Source organism: Pan paniscus, chromosome 15 (genome assembly GCF_029289425.2).
Source record: "Pan paniscus chromosome 15, NHGRI_mPanPan1-v2.0_pri, whole genome shotgun sequence".
Classification (NCBI taxonomy): domain Eukaryota; kingdom Metazoa; phylum Chordata; class Mammalia; order Primates; family Hominidae; genus Pan; species Pan paniscus.
The window spans coordinates 24,949,361-24,964,221 of record NC_073264.2 but is presented as its reverse complement, the minus strand read 5'-3'; the positions used below and the strand labels follow the sequence as shown (position 1 = coordinate 24,964,221).

Genomic DNA, 14,861 nt, shown 5'->3' with positions numbered 1-14,861 from the left:
CTCCCCACTTAGGTAACCATAAGTCCCTCTGAGCACTATCCTACTCATTAACCCACCTCCCCACATAGTGAACCAACCGTGCCCCATTTCTTTCTTGGGCCACTAATCTGTCTCTGTCCTCTAGCCCCTCGAAGCCTATCCCCTGATGCCCACCTGCCTCCAAGTCAGCTCCTGGGTTCCTCATCTGACAGCCTGCCCACCTCACCACCCCCAGACGACAGCCTGTCCCTGAAGGTGTTCCGCTGCCTAGTGTGCCAGGCCTTCAGCACAGACAACCTGGAGCTGCTGCTCTACCACTGCAGCATAGGCCGGAGCCTCCCGGAAGCTGAATGGAAGGAGGTGGCCGGTGACACCCACCGCTGCAAGCTTTGCTGCTATGGCACCCAGCTCAAGGCCAACTTCCAACTCCACCTCAAGACTGACAAACATGCTCAGAAGTACCAGCTGGCAGCCCACCTGTGGGAGGGGGGTGGAGCCATGGGCACCCCTTCCCCAGTGTCCCTGGGAGATGGGGCTCCTTATGGGTCTGTCTCCCCACTACACCTGCGCTGCAACATCTGTGACTTTGAGTCCAACAGCAAGGAGAAGATGCAGCTGCATGCCAGGGGTGCAGCCCACGAAGAAAACAGCCAAATCTATAAGGTGAGGCTGGGTCAGGAAGGGCCATCGGAAGAGGAGAAGGGAATGGGGACAGAGGGAGGAGATGCAGAATAAGAAAGTGATAGAAAAACCCTGGGTGACAAATGGAGAAAAAGGAAAGTATGCACCAGGTAACGACATATGTACCAGGGTAACAAAGTGACAGACATGGAGAAAGAGACCAAAGGATAGTAAACTCTGACAAGTGAAACAGACTTTATTCAGCTCTTCTGGTGTTTGGCCCTGGAGGGAGGGGTGGTATCAGCTCAGTTTGTCATGTCACCAGAGGTTCAAGAGGATGGAACCAGACTCCATTTGCATGCTGGGAGGGAGTCCAGGAGTGGTAGGAGAAAGAGAAAGGGTTGGGGAGAGCAAGCAATAATACTTAGGTGGCCATAGGAGGTAAAGGGGGGGTTTCAGGAGGAGGAAGCGAGGGGTGGGGAGGGGGCTGCTGCTAGTCAGTCTCCCTTAGGGGAGGCAAAGAAGTCCCCTGAGGCTAGGTGCGGTGGCTCACGCCTGTAGTCCCGGCACTTTGGGAGGCCGAGGCAGGAGGATCACTTGAAGTCAGGAGTTCGAGACCAGCCTGGCCAACATGGTGAAACCCCATCTCTACTAAAAATACAAAAATTAGCCGGGTGTGGTGCGCATGCCTGTAATCCCAGCTACTTGGGAGGCTGAGGCATAAGAATCACTGAACCCAGGAGGTAGAGGCTGCAGTGAGTAGAGATCATGCCACTGCACTCCAGCCTGGGCAACAGGGCAAGACTCTCTCTAGAAAAAAAAAAAAAGTCCCCTGAGGTCCGGCATGTCCCTTCTGGGCCTGAGCCAGCCTCTTCCCATGGTTCTAGTTTCTGCTGGACATGGAGGGAGCAGAGGCAGGGGCAGAGCTGGGGCTATACCACTGCCTGTTGTGTGCATGGGAGACACCCTCCCGCTTGGCTGTGCTGCAACACCTGCGCACACCTGCCCACCGCGATGCCCAGGCCCAGAGGCGTCTGCAGCTGCTACAGAATGGCCCAACCGCTGAGGAAGGACTCGCAGCTCTTCAGAGCATCCTGAGCTTCAGCCACGGGCAGCTCCGGACTCCCGGTGAGGAAGAAGGGACTGGAGAATAAGAGCTGGGCAGGGAGGGCAGCAGGATGTGGGGAGCACGGGGGCTGCGGAGTTAGAGATACAAGTAAGGTGAAGCGGGCCTGTAGGCCACCTATACTAAATGGGAAGAAGCTGTGAAGGGATAAGACAGAATGAGCGTGTCAGGCACCGTGGAGGCTACCTTGAGTGGAGGGGCAAAGAAGGGCAGGGGCTTTGCTGGGTGGATGACATAGAACAGGAAGAGGGTGAAGAGGAACCACCCAGTGATTCTGAGTAGTGACTAGTGTCCTGGTAATGCTGGAGGGTGGCAGGCTGGAGCTGGGTAGGAAGGAGAGAGAACCTGTTTTGTGCTGGGCCAGGGCTTCTTGGAAGGAGATAGGAGCTGTGGGCATGATCCAAAGGCAGCAGGGATGGGAAGAGGCCCCTGACAAGCTTCCCAGCCTCTTCCTGTCTCCTAGGAGGTCTTCAGCCCTAAGGCTGGGCTTAGAGTCACCCTTAGGCAGCTGAGGTTGTACCAGCAGAGGCCGGGGACAGCCAGCCAGGCACCATTGATCCAGAGGGTACAGGAGAAGAGCCTGCAAGGGGCTGCCAGAGGTGGGCATGGGCGTCGGGCTTTGCAGAGCCAGTGGTGGGCAAGGACGAGGGCATGGGCAGCAGGAGCCAGGAACACGCAGCATTGACTGGTGCTAATTGAATTGCCAATATGCTGGCTGGAGTTAAGTGCCGGAGGGGCCCAGATCAATAGCTAACGATCCTGGCGCAGGGCTGAATGGAGTTAAGGAACTTTAACACTTTAATTAGGCTGCCACCGAAAATAAATTCCTACACATCTGTCAATTCTTACTTGAGTGGTAATCTCCTCTTCCAGCTAGACCTGCCACTTCCTGCTCACTGCAGCAGCTGCTTCCATTCAGCCGAGGCTTCCTTCTTCAGTGCCCCTCCCACTACATTTCTGGGGCTTCCCACTTCCTGGGTCATTTAAGACAGGGAGCTGAGTTTGGTCTTGTTTCTGCTGTCTACTGCTGGACTTCTATAAAAGGACAGGAGCTGGACTCTAATAAAATGATCTCTTAGGCCCTACCAGTTCTAATACTGTAATTTTCCCTCTATCTTCTGTGTGCGTGTTTCTTTTTGTTGGCTTTTCATACTCTCCTACCTGCTGATTGATCCATCCATTTTCTCCTTCATTGACTGGCTGCTTGTCCTGCTTCCTCTGTCCTATGTCCTCCCTTCCCTGATGCCACACCTCTTTAAGCTGACTCTCCCCCCATCCTACACAGGGAAGGCTCCTGTCACCCCCTTAGCTGAGCCACCCACCCCTGAGAAAGATGCCCAGAACAAGACAGAACAATTGGGTGAGTTTTCCCTCCCTTCCCCCAAGTCCTCCTACATTCTGAGACGCTCATGGGACCCTGCAGTAATCCAGGAGCCCAGCAATGTCTGTGCTCAAGGAGCAAAACTGATTAAAGAAAGGGCTCATCAGGGGGAAGGGAGGCTGAGCCACGAGAGGCTAAGCACTTCCGCCCTCTTTGAGAACTCAGACCTGACCATCCTACTGACTCGGAGTCAGCCCTTGCCAAGCCTCACCTATCTACTGAGTTTCCTGCCCTTTCCCTAGTGCCCAACTCCCTACCCTGGAAGCTCTCTGCTACAAATCATCTTGAGGGCTGTCAGGGTTCCTTAATCTCCTCTTCTTTCATCCTCAGCTTCAGAAGAGACAGAAAACAAGACTGGCCCTTCCAGAGACAGTGCCAACCAGACCACGGTCAGAATTGGGGTAACTGGGAAGAGCTGAAGTGGGGGCCTGGCTTTACTGAGATCTGCTCATATTCTAAAGGCAGACGTAATTTTGTCATGCTTTGACTTATTTCACTCAGAATAGCACAGTTAAGAAATTCCACCCAGATCCAGTTCCACATGTTCAGCACTTTGAGGGGCAGAGCTGGCCCAGCAGGGTCAAGCACAGAGGGAGATGATAGGAGGGAGACAGCAGGAACTTGAGGGAAAGATGAATAAAGGAATTGTGCTGAGAGTAGGAAAGAGTGGGGGTACATGCTGGAAGGAGGGGAGGAGAAAGGCAAAAGCAAACAACCAGCTACTGCCCAGCTCTTTATCCCTCAGTTAGGAGCAGAAAGACAAGACACCGGTGTTCCTACCCTACAAAACGCCCTGAGCCTGGATGGAACTGTCCTGGCATCCCCTTACTAAGGGTAGAGGCACCAACCAAATGATTCACGCTGACAGCATGTGCCACAAATCTCTAAATCCCCAGGACTCAGACCTAGGCAGCACCCAGGAATGGCAGCTCTGTGTTCTGAGGGGATTCCCAGCCTCTGGTTTGAGATGCCATCCTGTGCCTCACAGCTCTCCAAACTGGAATACAATATGTAACATTTATTGTTATTGCAATACGCAGTGTTACTGCATTACTGCAAGCTGAAGTAATGCCTTATGTCCTCAGCATCTTTTCTTCCTAACTCCTGCTCCCGCCAACAGACCTCTTCCAGATGTCTGCTCCAGGGGCTAGGTGCATTAAGATGAGCATCTGGATCCCCTTCCTTTATGGTCATCCCCTCCCTGACACACAGGCCTGTGCCACTGGTGCCAGCCTGGATGCAGGCTGGGTAGGTCTGGCAGTCAGGTGATGGTGGGGCCTCTGGCAGCCTCACCCCTCTGGAAGTGTGGCTGAGAATGTGCTGAGAGGGCTGGGCCAGAATTTTCCTGGGCCACTGGGGGAGCTGTGGTGTTTATTCACATTAGGAAAAAGAAGAAGGAAAAAGAAAGATGGAAAATAAGGTGGGAGCTGCTGAGCCTGAGGGAGGATGAGCTGGCTTCTGAGCAGACAGGTAGGGCCCCTTTTCAGGTGACGGTTCACAGAGGCAGAGTGGGCAGGGACAAGGGAGCCTCTGGGTCCAGAAAATGCCCAGAGGAAATGGAACCATTTCACAGAGAAGACACGACAGGATAGGATAGGTAAGGAAGAAAACTAAATCCAAGGTGGGGGCAGTAGGTACAGAGCCATCTGTTAGCTGGAGGGTTGAGGCAGGCAGCAAAGACTGGGAAAGTCATACCAAGAAAAGGCAGAGAGGCCAGGATGGTGGAAGAGGGCCAGACAAAGAAGGAGTGCAAGGTAGCGGCCTAAGCTAGGCCTTTGTCCCAATCCAAGGGAAAGTGGGGAGGAGCCAGCTCTCAGGACTGTGGCTGGAGGCTGGGTCTGCTGTAATGCCTTCCTATCTGGCTAGTTCCTCTTAAATTAGGAGTGAGAGGCCAAGCGTGGTGGCTCACGCCTGTAATCCCAGCACTTTGGGAAGCCAAGATGAGTAGATCACCTGGCATCAGGAGTTCAAGACCAACCTGGCCAATGTGGCAAAACCCTGTCTCTACTAAAAAATACAAAAATTAGCTGGGCGTGGTTGCACACGCCTGTAATCCCAGCTGCTTGGGAGGCTGAGGGCAGGAGAATCGCTTGAACCTGGAAGGCGGAGGTTGCAGTGAGCCGAGATCACGTCACTGCACTCCGGCCGGGGTGACAGAGCCAGACTCCATCTAAAAAAAAAAAAAAAAAGGAGTGGGGGCGGGCCAGTGCTGCATCCAAAGGACTATGTGATGGTGGGTCCCATCCTTCCCTGACACTTCGTCCACTGCCCATATGTACCCTCCAGGTATACTGCTGTCCATACTGCAGCTTCCTGAGCCCAGAGTCCAGCCAGGTGAGGGCTCATACACTCTCCCAGCATGCAGTGCAGCCCAAGTACAGATGCCCACTGTGCCAGGAACAGCTGGTGGGCCGGCCTGCCCTGCACTTCCACCTTAGCCACCTTCACAACGTGGTGCCCGAGTGCGTTGAGAAGCTGCTGCTTGTAGTGAGTACAGGCTGGGTGAGGACGCTACAACAAGACCTTATTAGGGCTGTGCAGGAGGGGAGGAAGAGGCAGGGGTATTCAGGCAGGTGCATGTGTTGGGGGCAGGGGGCATTCAGGCAAGTGCGTGTGCTGGCTGGGTGAGGACGGTCCGACAAGGCCTTGTTAGGGCCATCCAGGAGGGGAGGAAGAGGCAGGAGTATTCAGGCAAGTGCATGTGTTGGCAACAAAAGCAGCATTTCATGGATTTGAAGTTGGATTTTAGAGAGGGAGACTCAGAACTGAGCTTGTCTAGCTGCCTCTACTTAAGAGATGAGGCAGAGGCTTCTGTTTCACCTCCACTAAGTCCTGAGAAGAGTTGTTGAACAGCAGGTATCAGCCTGCCAGACCAGGTAGCCTCAAAGAATGATGACTTCTGGTTTGGGGAAAGAGGAAGCCAGATAGGAGAGGCAGCAGCCCAGGCTCTCTCATCTGTAGCAAAAGCAGCAATTAGGTGGGAGGTTTGTTCAGACAGGAGGCTGGATCTGTGGAAAGGGATCTCGGCACAAGTACAGGTGTAGGGCAGATGGGTCAGGAGTGGCATAGGGGCAGTGGGGGGTGGTGGTGAAGCCACTAGGCTTTTTCTCATTGCAGGCTACAACTGTAGAAATGACATTTACAACCAAAGTGCTGTCTGGACCCACATTAAGCCCTCTGGACAATGGCCAAGAACCCCCCACTCATGGGCCAGAGCCTACACCGAGCAGAGACCAGGCAGCAGGTAAGGAATGGAACAGCAAACCTCCCAAGGTACCAGGAAAGGGGACTCCATGGGCCAACAAGGTCTGAAGATGACTGAGGCCAAGGTCCACTGCCTTGGTATTGAGTGGGTGGGGTCTGGCTTAAACAAAGTTCCCTCCTCATTGTACTTTCTTCTCTCTCCCCTAGAAGGCCCTAACCTGACCCCAGAAGCCAGTCCAGATCCTCTTCCTGAGCCTCCCCTGGCCTCAGTTGAGGCCCCAGACAAACCCTCGGGAAGCCCTGGCCAACCCCCTTCTCCAGCCCCATCTCCAGTCCCTGAACCTGATGCCCAAGCTGAAGACGTAGCTCCTCCACCCACCATGGCTGAGGAGGAAGAGGGGACCACTGGGGAGCTCCGCTCTGCAGAGCCAGCTCCAGCTGACTCTCGCCACCCTCTGACCTATCGGAAAACCACCAACTTTGCCCTGGACAAGTTTCTCGACCCTGCCCGGCCCTATAAGTGCACTGTGTGTAAGGAGTCCTTCACCCAGAAGAATATTCTGTTGGTTCATTATAATTCTGTCTCCCACCTTCACAAGATGAAGAAGGCTGCCATTGACCCCTCTGCCCCTGCACGGGGAGAGGCCGGTGCCCCATCCACCACCACTGCTGCCACAGACAAGCCCTTTAAGTGCACAGTCTGCAGAGTCTCCTACAACCAGAGCTCCACCCTGGAGATCCACATGCGGTCAGTTCTGCATCAGACTCGCTCTCGGGGAACCAAGACTGATTCCAAGATTGAAGGGCCAGAACGCAGCCAAGAAGAGCCCAAGGAAGGCGAGACAGAGGGGGAGGTGGGCACTGAGAAGAAGGGCCCTGACACCAGTGGCTTCATATCTGGATTGCCTTTCCTGTCCCCTCCCCCACCTCCCTTGGACCTGCACCGATTCCCAGCCCCTCTCTTCACCCCACCAGTCCTGCCCCCCTTCCCTCTGGTGCCCGAATCACTGCTTAAGCTCCAGCAGCAGCAGCTGCTCCTGCCCTTCTACCTCCACGATCTCAAGGTGGGGCCCAAGCTGACACTAGCTGGGCCTGCACCTGTGCTGTCCCTGCCAGCTGCCACCCCTCCTCCTCCACCCCAACCTCCCAAGGCTGAGCTGGCTGAGCGGGAGTGGGAGCGGCCCCCCATGGCCAAAGAGGGTAATGAGGCAGGGCCTTCCTCACCCCCCGACCCATTGCCCAACGAGGCTGCCCGCACTGCAGCCAAAGCCCTTCTAGAAAACTTTGGCTTTGAGCTGGTGATCCAGTACAATGAAGGGAAGCAAGCTGTGCCCCCTCCCCCTACCCCACCCCCACCTGAGGCCCTCGGGGGTGGGGACAAGCTGGCCTGTGGGGCCTGTGGGAAACTCTTCTCCAATATGCTTATCCTCAAGACACACGAGGAACATGTCCACCGCCGCTTTCTGCCCTTTGAAGCCCTGAGCCGTTATGCTGCTCAGTTTCGAAAGAGCTATGACAGCCTATACCCGCCCCTTGCAGAGCCTCCCAAACCTCCTGATGGGTCTCTGGATTCACCTGCTCCCCATCTGGGCCCACCCTTCCTGGTCCCAGAGCCTGAGGCAGGGGGGACCCGTGCCCCTGAAGAGCGAAATCGAGCAGGGGGACACTGGCCCATAGAGGAGGAAGAAAGCTCTAGAGGGAATCTTCCTCCCCTGGTGCCTGCTGGCCGCCGGTTCTCCAGAACCAAGTTCACAGAGTTCCAGACCCAAGCCCTGCAGTCTTTCTTTGAGACTAGTGCCTACCCCAAAGACGGAGAGGTGGAGCGACTCGCAAGTCTGTTGGGTCTGGCTAGCCGTGTGGTGGTGGTGTGGTTCCAGAATGCCCGCCAGAAAGCACGCAAAAATGCCTGTGAGGGTGGGTCCATGCCAACCGGAGGAGGCACTGGCGGAGCCTCCGGCTGCAGGCGTTGCCACGCCACTTTCTCCTGTGTTTTTGAGTTGGTGCGCCACCTCAAGAAGTGCTATGATGACCAGACCCTTGAAGAGGAGGAGGAAGAGGCAGAGAGAGGGGAAGAGGAGGAAGAGGTGGAAGAAGAAGAAGTAGAGGAGGAACAGGGCCTTGAACCTCCAGCAGGGCCTGAGGGCCCATTACCAGAGCCTCCAGATGGGGAGGAGCTGAGCCAAGCAGAGGCAACAAAGGCAGGAGGCAAAGAGCCTGAAGAGAAGGCTACTCCATCACCTTCCCCAGCCCATACCTGTGACCAGTGTGCCATTTCTTTCTCCAGCCAGGACCTCCTGACCAGTCACCGCCGACTACATTTCCTGCCATCTCTGCAGCCCAGTGCTCCCCCCCAACTCCTAGATCTGCCCTTGCTGGTGTTTGGGGAGAGAAACCCCCTGGTGGCAGCCACCTCACCAATGCCAGGTCCACCTCTCAAACGGAAGCATGAGGACGGCAGCTTGTCTCCCACAGGCAGTGAAGCAGGGGGAGGAGGGGAGGGCGAGCCCCCCAGGGACAAGCGCCTGCGCACCACCATCTTGCCTGAGCAGCTAGAGATCCTGTACCGTTGGTACATGCAGGATTCCAACCCAACACGCAAGATGCTCGACTGCATCTCCGAGGAGGTGGGGCTCAAAAAGCGAGTGGTACAGGTCTGGTTCCAGAATACCAGGGCCCGGGAGAGGAAAGGCCAGTTTCGAAGCACCCCTGGGGGGGTGCCTAGTCCAGCAGTGAAACCGCCTGCCACAGCCACCCCTGCATCCTTGCCCAAGTTCAACCTCTTATTAGGCAAGGTAGATGATGGCACTGGGAGGGAAGCCCCAAAGAGGGAAGCACCTGCTTTTCCCCACCCCACTGCCACGCTTGCTTCTGGGCCCCAGCCTTTCCTACCACCTGGGAAAGAGGCCACCACCCCAACACCAGAGCCACCTCTACCTCTCCTACCTCCCCCTCCACCCAGCGAGGAAGAGGGCCCAGAGGAACCACCTAAAGCTTCTCCAGAGAGTGAGGCTTGCAGTCTGTCTGCAGGAGATCTGAGTGATTCATCTGCTTCCAGCCTAGCTGAACCAGAATCCCCTGGGGCTGGAGGGACCAGTGGGGGGCCTGGAGGTGGGACTGGGGTTCCAGATGGAATGGGGCAGCGGCGCTACAGGACCCAGATGAGCAGCCTGCAGCTGAAGATCATGAAAGCCTGCTATGAAGCTTACCGCACCCCCACCATGCAGGAGTGTGAGGTGCTGGGAGAGGAGATTGGGCTGCCCAAGAGAGTCATCCAGGTCTGGTTCCAGAATGCTCGTGCCAAGGAAAAGAAGGCCAAACTACAGGGGACAGCCGCTGGGAGCACTGGGGGCAGCAGTGAGGGCCCCTTAGCAGCCCAGCGCACTGACTGCCCCTATTGTGATGTCAAGTATGATTTCTATGTCTCCTGCCGAGGCCATCTCTTTTCCCGTCAGCACCTGGCCAAGCTCAAGGAGGCGGTTCGAGCCCAGCTGAAGAGTGAAAGCAAGTGCTACGACTTGGCCCCAGCACCTGAGGCTCCCCCAGCTCTCAAGGCCCCATCTGCCACCACACCTGCCTCCATGCCCCTCGGGGCTGCCCCAACCTTGCCTCGCCTGGCGCCGGTCCTCTTATCTGGCCCAGCTCTGGCTCAGCCACCGCTGGGCAACTTAGCTCCTTTCAATTCAGGTGAGTAGGGAGGCTGGGAGGAGCTGGACTTCAGAGAACATCCCCCTCTAATGACATGCCCTTCCTTTTCCTCCCTGATTCTTCCCATGCCCAATCTCCTGTGGCCTTCCTTTGCGTCAGGCTCTTGGGGGAAAGGAGGAGGGAAGGGGCATGGAAATCCGGTGCTGGGAATGGGTGCGTGTGGCTGGAGGTGGCCTATGGCAGGAAGAATGATGGGACAGGAGATGGCTAATCCTTCATCCTTCCTTTCACCTTCCTAGGCCCGGCAGCCTCCTCAGGCCTCCTCGGCCTCGCCACTTCGGTCCTGCCTACCACCACAGTGGTCCAGACTGCTGGCCCAGGCCGCCCCTTACCTCAGAGACCCATGCCCGACCAAACCAACACCTCCACAGCAGGCACCACTGACCCTGTCCCAGGCCCTCCTACTGAGCCCTTGGGGGACAAGGTTTCCAGTGAGCGAAAGCCAGTTGCAGGCCCCACCAGCTCCTCCAATGATGCCCTCAAGAACCTCAAAGCATGGAAGACCACTGTCCCAGCCCTGTTGGGGGGCCAGTTCCTGCCCTTTCCATTGCCCCCTGCTGGGGGAACAGCACCGCCAGCTGTCTTTGGCCCCCAGCTACAGGGGGCCTACTTCCAACAGCTCTATGGCATGAAGAAGGGGCTATTTCCCATGAACCCCATGATACCTCAGACCCTCATTGGGCTGCTCCCCAATGCCCTCCTCCAGCCACCACCCCAGCCCCCTGAGCCCACAGCCACAGCACCTCCAAAGCCTCCTGAACTGCCTGCTCCAGGGGAGGGGGAAGCTGGTGAGGTTGATGAGCTGCTGACAGGCAGCACTGGCATCTCCACCGTGGATGTAACCCATCGCTACCTGTGCCGCCAGTGCAAGATGGCATTTGACGGGGAGGCCCCGGCTACTGCCCACCAGAGATCCTTCTGCTTCTTTGGGCGGGGCTCTGGGGGCTCCATGCCACCCCCATTGCGGGTGCCCATCTGCACCTACCACTGCCTGGCATGTGAGGTGCTGCTGAGTGGGCGTGAAGCCCTAGCCTCCCACCTGCGCTCCTCGGCCCACAGGCGCAAGGCAGCCCCACCTCAAGGGGGCCCACCCATCTCCATCACCAACGCCGCCACTGCTGCCTCGGCTGCTGTGGCTTTTGCCAAAGAGGAAGCAAGATTACCTCACACGGACTCCAACCCAAAAACTACGACTACCTCTACACTTCTAGCTTTATAAACAGATTAACCAAGATGGGGAGAGGGGAGGGCCTCAGGGCTCCCTCTTTTACCCCAAGGGGTGTTTGGTGGGAGCTCAAATCCCTCACCCCACCCCCTGGCCCCGCCCACCTCACAGGAACTGTTCAGTTCCCACCCTCAGTGGGCACCACACACCCCACTTCCAGCAGAGTCCTGCCTCCTCCCAATCCCCACAGACACACACATTGATCCTCATCCTCAGCTCCTTGCAGATGTAGCCCTTGCCCATCTTCACAGACACATATACCCATCTTGGCACCCTGATTATTCATACATGTCTGCCTACCACACACAAAATATATCCTTGGTTCTATCTTCCTTTTCCTCACTGAATTCCCAGCTCCCCATCCCCATAAATGCATACACATACATGCACACACACACGTTATCCCATGATGTTCCACTGAGAAAACACCAAAAAATTTTGAAAAAGAAGATAAAAAGAAGAAACGAAAAAGAAAGCCCAAGGCAAAGAAGGGGGAAGGAAAACAAACTTTGCCACTCTCTCTTCTCCTTCCTAACCCTTTGTCTAGAGCACCACACCGCTCACAAACTCTTTCCAAATGCTCAGTTGGCTCCCAAAGTTGGAGCCTGGCATGGGCAGGGAGCCCACAAAACTCTAACCAAACTGGAGGCTGGCATGGGAGAAGTGCTTCTGGTTCACTCTCCCTACCCTCTCCCTCCTAACCCTCTCCTTGCCTGACAGGGGAGCCCCTGTGGCCTGGACTCTAGGGGATGCCGCCACCAGAAACCCCTCTGCCAATCCCTACCTTGCACCCTGGGAACTGCAGTAACTTATTCTCAAAGGCTTTAAACACAGAGATCCTCTCAGCGGCCGTGGGCCTGCCCCTTGTCCTAGCCCTGCCACGTGAGGGTCCAGCCTCCAGGGACAGGCACTGCCCACCAACGGCATATCCAAAGTTCTTTTAAAAAAAAAACTGAAACACAACCAAAAAAACGAGAGCGAGAGAGAGTATGTGCACACGCGCACAAAAAAGAGAAATGGACACCAGAGGAATGAACTAAAGAAAAACATAAACTTGGAAAATACAGAAAAAAAAAAAAAGAAAGAGAACTCCCATCAAACAAGTGTTTTTTTTCCTATTTGTGTCACTCCCTGCTCCCCGTCCCACTCCCATCCCCCCAGTTTAAGGGTTTCTTTAAACCACCTCATCTTTGGAAGACCAAACAGCTTTAGCTCCTTGCTATGGGTCTGGTGGTCCTCGAAGGACTGATGTCAGTGCAACCTTCCCCTGGCTATGCCCAGTCTCCAAGGTGGGAGCTGGCAATATAGGGAGAAGAGCCTGAACTCTGGGGAGAGACAGGTCCCAGTTCCCTGAATTGGGTATTTATTAGGACAGGTAATAGCCCTTCATTTCCAGCTATGAGTTAGAAAAGTCAGTGTCACCAAAAGTATCTTGGCAGTCCCAGGAAGAAAGGGGTGAGTGGGGTATTTAATTTCTGAATCTGAGATCTGCTCTTTCATCTCCTACCTTTTCCTTGCATTTACTTTTTTCACAAACTCCTAATCCTGTTGCCCTCCCTAGAGGCCCACCTTTGCTGGGTCCCTTGTTCCCTTCCCCCCAGTCTCCTTTTCTTCCCCCTTGTCCTCTGCCCTTGCTCCTGCTCCCTCCAGTCCAGCCCAGCCCAGCTTCTCCATTAAGCAGCAGCTGTTGGAGGCATTCCCAAGGGAATCGGGACCCGTCCATGAGACTCATGGGGTTCTAGAGCTGATACGAATTGAGGGGATGGGGTGGGCAAGGAGATGACTGAAGCACAGGTCAATCTTTGATAGGGTGTTATCACCAAGGGAACCAATAGAACCTAGAAGAATGTTGCGTACCCCTAGGCAAATGGTTTCTGTAGCCATCAGGTGAAAATTCTGGCAACCCTAAAGCCCAGCTAAAGTAGTGTGGGGTAGAGAAGTCCATGTTTTCTTTTAGCAAAGAAAAGTCTGCAAAATTCCTCGTCCTCCAGGTAGTTTTTCCTACTACTCTTGTCCCTAAGACCACTTCTCTTTCAAGGTGTTCTCCTTCCATCCTCTCTCCCCTTCAGGCTGTTGCTCTATCATTATCCATTTCATATTCTCATACAAATTCACCCAGCCCTGGGATTTAGGTTTTCTGCTCTATCAGTCACATCACTCTGTGAACATGTTAATACTGAAGCAGTGTCTTACATGCAGACAGAATGGGAGGGGACAGAAAATTCAGCTCAGTCAGTAGCCCCCATATATTCCGTGAGTCTCACTTCCTGTCCCATTCACTTCTGAAATACTCCAACTCCAACAAATTAGGGGTGGGGTGGAGTTAGTTTTCTAACTAACAGCAAATTAGGTGGAGTTAGTTTTGTAATTCCACCCCAATTTCTGATACCAAAAATGCCAGTCACAGATCTAGGCAACAGGAGAGAAACTGGCCACCGGGTCTTGTGCTCACTGCCACCTTCTTTCCCCGCCTCTCTTGTACCCCTCCCTCCCTGTCCTTTTCTCTCTCCTGTTGAAATTCTGTATATAAAACTATTTTCTTAGCAGCATGTATCTGAGGAAAGAAGATTCTTCACTTGTGCTTTCTGGGAATGTGACTTGTGTATAAAAGTTAGAAACCAAAAACAATTTAGAACAAAAACAAGACAAAGGAAACGTTTTAAAGAAAGCATCGACAAACACCTGGCATGGAATGGTTAGAAGTGTGGTGTGCTGTATCTTAAGGATTTCAGCCAACTTCAGTTTGAACTATGAGTGTTTTCACCGAGAGTTGATGTAACCAGAAATCCCCCCTCCTCTTGTCACGCAACATGTTCTTTTACACCTAACACCCTGGCCTGGCAATACCATGTGCGGTCCCAACAGTAGATATGAGCTGACTCTAAGCAACTGTACTTACCTGGAACCCTGGAATTTGGGGGCAAAAGAGCCGGGCTGACTCTGCTGACTTAGGTCAATTAACATGCTTCCTGAGGGGGCACCATTCCATGTTCCCAGTGGCTGGAAGCATTCCTTCCCAGTCCCTTTCTCACACCAGAAGTCCTTAGCAGCAGCAGTCCTGCTCCAGAGAGCAATGCACAGTGGGCATTCTGGTGGACAGAAGGCTGAGTCAGCACAATCCTTTGCAGAATCCTAGAGGCTAATGCCAAGTCACCAGAATTAAATCATGGTACTTCTCCTGTGGAGTAACAGCCGTAACTCAAGCATTTGGCACAATAACACCTATTTTACAGTACCTCCCCCCCGCAAACCTAGGGCTTCTAACATACACTCGTCCTTAAAGAGGCATCCAAATTGATCTCCGCCCTACTTAACGACCAGGGTCAGACCGAGAGGCGGTGGTGAAAGTGATCTTGGCTATTTTTGCTCTAAACCAGAGTCTGTGTGAGGATGGTGTAAGGTGTCCAATCCTCAACTAGGAACAAAAAGATTGCTAGAAGAATATAAGAAAATCTGAAGCCTTAATGGCCAAACAAGACAGAGTTTGCAACAGGAACCACATAAAGAAATCTGTTTCTATCCCACCCTTCCAGCCCTGGAGTATACTTACAGAAGTAGGCTTAAGAACCAAGCAAGCCTTTTATTCCAGGCATAATAGCACCCATCTGCTTAATTCTTTG

The 14,861-nt window shown here is 54.3% G+C and overlaps 1 protein-coding gene across 3 annotated transcripts in view; it reads left to right on the top strand.

The window, feature by feature from the left end:
• Positions 1–14,070, top strand: part of ZFHX2 (zinc finger homeobox 2) — a 35,436-nt gene extending 21,366 nt beyond the window's left edge. For 2 of the 3 annotated variants that reach the window (XM_055097352.2, XM_055097353.2), the window contains exons 3-10: positions 125–642; positions 1,488–1,728; positions 3,012–3,086; positions 3,438–3,496; positions 5,394–5,609; positions 6,225–6,351; positions 6,519–9,995; positions 10,256–14,070. In XM_055097352.2, the coding sequence (XP_054953327.1) occupies positions 125–642; positions 1,488–1,728; positions 3,012–3,086; positions 3,438–3,496; positions 5,394–5,609; positions 6,225–6,351; positions 6,519–9,995; positions 10,256–11,235 (5,693 nt within the window). In that variant the 3' untranslated portion in view covers positions 11,236–14,070. The remainder of the gene's footprint in view (positions 1–124; positions 643–1,487; positions 1,729–3,011; positions 3,087–3,437; positions 3,497–5,393; positions 5,610–6,224; positions 6,352–6,518; positions 9,996–10,255) is intronic. The other variant, XM_003808081.5, reaches the window with a different exon arrangement.
• The last annotated feature ends 791 nt before the right edge of the window (positions 14,071–14,861 follow it).